This window comes from Symsagittifera roscoffensis, chromosome 3 (assembly GCF_963678635.1).
Source record: "Symsagittifera roscoffensis chromosome 3, txSymRosc1.1, whole genome shotgun sequence".
In the NCBI taxonomy this organism is placed as follows: Eukaryota; Metazoa; Xenacoelomorpha; order Acoela; family Convolutidae; genus Symsagittifera; species Symsagittifera roscoffensis.
The window spans coordinates 43123045-43127079 of record NC_087064.1 but is presented as its reverse complement, the minus strand read 5'-3'; the positions used below and the strand labels follow the sequence as shown (position 1 = coordinate 43127079).

Here is a 4035-nt window from a genome sequence, read left to right as displayed (position 1 = left end):
CGGAATCACATTGTTATGATGTTTCGTAGGAACATTGTTGCCTTACCTCGACCGTCGAGCAACGAGCATGGATGGATCATTGTGGGCCTCGAAAGACCATTTTTTTTTAAGTTAACCTGACAGAGGCGGCCTAACCCGGAGGCCAATAACTTAAGGTTAACTAACCCATGGTTATCTTACAAGAGCTCACCTGGTATTTTCAGCGCACGTGCGATTTGGACCCGCAATCATATGATTATTGGCCGCGATCTCTATCACTACCGGGGCGCCACAACTAAAGATACAAAGACCTTTTTCACTCAGTGCTTATGGAATAGGAAAAAGTCATAAATTTAATGTTCATTTTGATGACCCAAAATTAACGTGTAGCGTAATATCCTGAATAGGACTCAACGCAAGGATTTGACATGAAAATTGGGAGTTGGCACTAGGGAAGTCTGTAATTGGAATCTCCTAACCACATTACCTCATTTGATTACCACATTACTCCATCCGATTTCACACATATTTCATTTCATTTTCACTTCTCCTGACATTCAGAGATTTTTACCCGAGCCCAAATTCACCCTAAACTAAAACAAATACAGTCTACACTTGAAATCGGACACGAAGCACGCTAAAAGGTAGATTAGGTAAGAAAGGGTGCCCACTTTAAATCAATCTCAATCGTAATCCTTAGGCCATTTTCTCAATTGTCAGGCATGTATCAGAGACGAAATACAAAAAAAAGAGGCTACGAAACAAATTAATTGGTGGCTCACAATTTAAAAATACCGTTGGAAAAAGGTGACTTTTTTAAAATCAAATGTTACGCCAGATTTAAGCGTTTTTTTTCCTAGTAAAAATAGATAGATAATACGTCGAAAAAGAAGAGAAAAACATCCCATTGGAGCAATTCTTCATTTTGTTCATCAACTGTTAATTTTTTTCACTGATTTCAGTTGCGAAAAGAAAAGCAGAGCTTCACTTCTTCGTCTTCAAGTTGCTTTCCTTAAATTTGCCATTATTGGTTCATGTTACACCATTGAGCTCTATTATCAACTTGGGTGAAAACTGGTACACGATGTAAAAATTTATTGGTTCCCAATTGGAGCGCAGTTTTATTACAATTTCTTCCATCCAATTTCAATTTGTTTATTCCGTCTAGTTTTATTTTGTTTGTTTCATTGAAAAGTTTTCAAGCTCTGTCAAAAAGTATAGAGTTTTCTGCGAACTTTGTCAACCTTAATGCCACTTCATCTAGAACTATAGTTATGATGCTGACTAATTATAATGCGCCAATTTGGATGCTGATAATCGGACAAACGCTGTAGCTTTTAGTTTCTACAACTTGACAAAAGAAACTTCTGTAAATTATTTTGCTCCTATTTTTTCGCAAAATGTCCAAAATTAACTCAGCAGACATTATTTTACGAGCAACGGCAGAAGACGGGAACCAGAGCCTGGGCGCTGAGGGGGGCTTCAGCCTAGATCCAGCCAGTCAACAGCTGTTTTCCGTTATCTCCTATACCCTTTTCATTATGGGCTCTGCAGCTTTTTTCGCAAATCTGGCTATTTTTATTCTATTACTGCAGAAACCGAACAAACAAGCGAGTGAAATACTGGTTTTATGCAATCTGGTCATAGATGCTATTTACGCCCTGAACTTGGCCTGGGTGGGCTTGTGTAATGTTGCTGATATTTTTGTCGATAAAATCGTAGGCTTGAAGTTCCAATGCATAATTCGCAGAATCCCTTACACTTTTTTAATTCTAGCTTCACTTTTACTTCTCATAATTATGACGCTCAATCGTTATGTAGCTGTAAAAATGCCGTTTCGCTACAAAGTTTTGTTCAAAACGGTAAATGTTATCAAATACTTGTTGGTTATTGGCATTTTAAGCACTCTATTCACTAGTTTTGACCTGGCGCTGTGTATATTGGACGCTCACGAGGCTGAAAGTTACTCCCATATCTTTACGCTAGTTTGGGTTTATGTTAAGTTTCTGCTAATTGGAGTGGTGGCCGTTCTCATGTTCGTCATGTACAAATCCATCTCCAAACAATTCGGAGACAACAACTTCTGGCTCCCAATTTTGCTACCGTTCAAAGCTTTAGTACTCTGTATATGCTGCAAAAAGATCATAGAACCCCCCAACTTAGCAGACCATTGTGCAAGTCAGCACACTTTGAACCGGCCACCTGTTAGCAGAACAGAGCACCAAGCAGCCACGAAAAGTGCAAGTGCTGCCGCCGCGACAGCTCCAAAAGTAACGACAAGCGGAAACTTCCTGAGACCGGTTATCAAGTTGTCAGTCGTCAGAAGTAACTCGACCCCTGACGTGTCAAATGCAAACACGGATTTGCTCGATGTGATGCGAAGAGACAACGAGCAACACGCGAACTCCACCGCAGAAAACTCAAAGGATGTGCAGCCAGCGAAAGGTTCAAAACTGGATAAGCACACTTCACTTCTGGACGTGAACAAGATTGAAGTGGACAAGTCGCCGCTGCACTCAGCCAGCTCCTCATCGCTGCAAGGTGGAGAGAGAAGAGTCAGCTCGGGTTCTCGACTCTCGCGCCAGTTCAAAATGCTAGGATCACTAGTGACTCATCACCGCAAACACCACGATCATGACGAGAAAGCAGATCACGCAAAAGCATCTGCCGAGCAAAAGCGGGAGAAAAAGAAACATCACCTCACTACCACTTTCTTCTTCATAAGCGTCATTTTCATCATCGTGTCACTTCCCAGCTCTTTAGCCCAAGTCATGAGTCACTGGTTCCCGGACCGCATTTCCGGTAACTTTTCCTGGCGACTCTACCTGATAACCGAAACCTTGTACGGCCTCAACTTTCTCCTCAACCCCTATCTCTACTCGTTCAATAACTCCTACATCAAACGACGCCTCACCAGCCTCTTCTCAAGCGTGCTGCGAAAAGTGAGCAAAAGTACTCGCAGAAGTGGACTCCACCAGGAGTGCAACAACAAACAAGTGCACCAAATAAGACCAAGTGCTGTTCACGAAAGGAAACGTTTGGAAGATTGTGACGTATGACGACACTAAAAAACTTTAACCTTTCAATTTGAATTGTCAAAAGTACATTTGCTTGTTCTTTGGTTGCTATGAAGTTTGAAATGTTCCTTAATTACAAGCCCCGCCCGACGTGAAATAATTTACTCCTTATACACTCAACTTTAGATAATTTCTCTCTGATCCACGAAAGTCATTTATGCGAGATGAAGAAACAGAAATCGCCCGATTTCTTCCAAAATTTTACAAACCGGGCTAGCGTATCAAAAAAGATGTGCATCAGTTTTTATTTTGTCAGTTTTATTCATCCATGATGATATTAATCAGAATTTGAACGTATCTTAATGTTAACTCCACAATTATTCGCTAAATAGTTTTTGGTGTTGTAACTGTGTAAACTGTTTTTGTTAATTTATGTTTTTATTTCATTTTTAACTCTTCAAAACAAGATTGATCACATCATCAGGGAGAAGCACTGATTGTTTCGACTGCAATTTAATTTTTTGGAGTGGTTTAAATTAAAAAACTTGATAAGATATTCGAACAAAAAGAAATTATTTCGTTCTGAGTCCACCCTTACACGCTATGTAAAGTACAAGTGATTTATTTTGTATATATCAAAATTTTAAATTGACGTGGGGCATTCAACAGTTCCAAAACTAAAAATGTGTTCAACAGTCTTAAAAACTGATCAAATTTTTGGAAATTTGAGCTTTTTTGGTGATTCAATGGCAGTTTTGCGTGAATACTGTTTTATTTTGGAGCGAAGCCAAGAAAAAACTGGCAACCTGTTGAGTTAATTGTTTGTTCAGAAAATCTCATTTCGCCGAGCTTGGGTAATTTTTGTTTACTTAACAAAAAGTATCAATTATAGAGCCATTTTTGTCTTTTCATCTTCCGTCCGTTTGAATATAATTACTGTCTGTGAATGAGTTGGGATGAGTTAAAATTTCTTAAAATAATATTTGGTACTGTTGAAAAAGATTTTGATTTTTGTCAACGTTTTACCTCGGCTCTGTTG

At 39.2% G+C, this 4035-nt stretch overlaps 1 protein-coding gene across 1 annotated transcript; it reads left to right on the top strand.

Moving 5' to 3' along the window:
* The first annotated feature begins 587 nt into the window (after positions 1-587).
* LOC134842272 (uncharacterized) lies at positions 588-3375 on the top strand. The gene is made up of 2 exons (XM_063858542.1): positions 588-632; positions 942-3375. The coding sequence occupies exon 2, from the start codon at positions 1380-1382 to the stop codon at positions 3036-3038; it is 1659 nt and encodes a 552-aa protein (XP_063714612.1). The 5' UTR covers positions 588-632; positions 942-1379; the 3' UTR covers positions 3039-3375.
* Positions 3376-4035: the final 660 nt, after the last annotated feature.

Excerpts from the sequence above, each read along its gene's own strand:
- LOC134842272 (XM_063858542.1), top strand. The coding sequence starts at position 1,380 with ATGTCCAAAATTAACTCAGCAGACATTATTTTACGAGCAACGGCAGAA.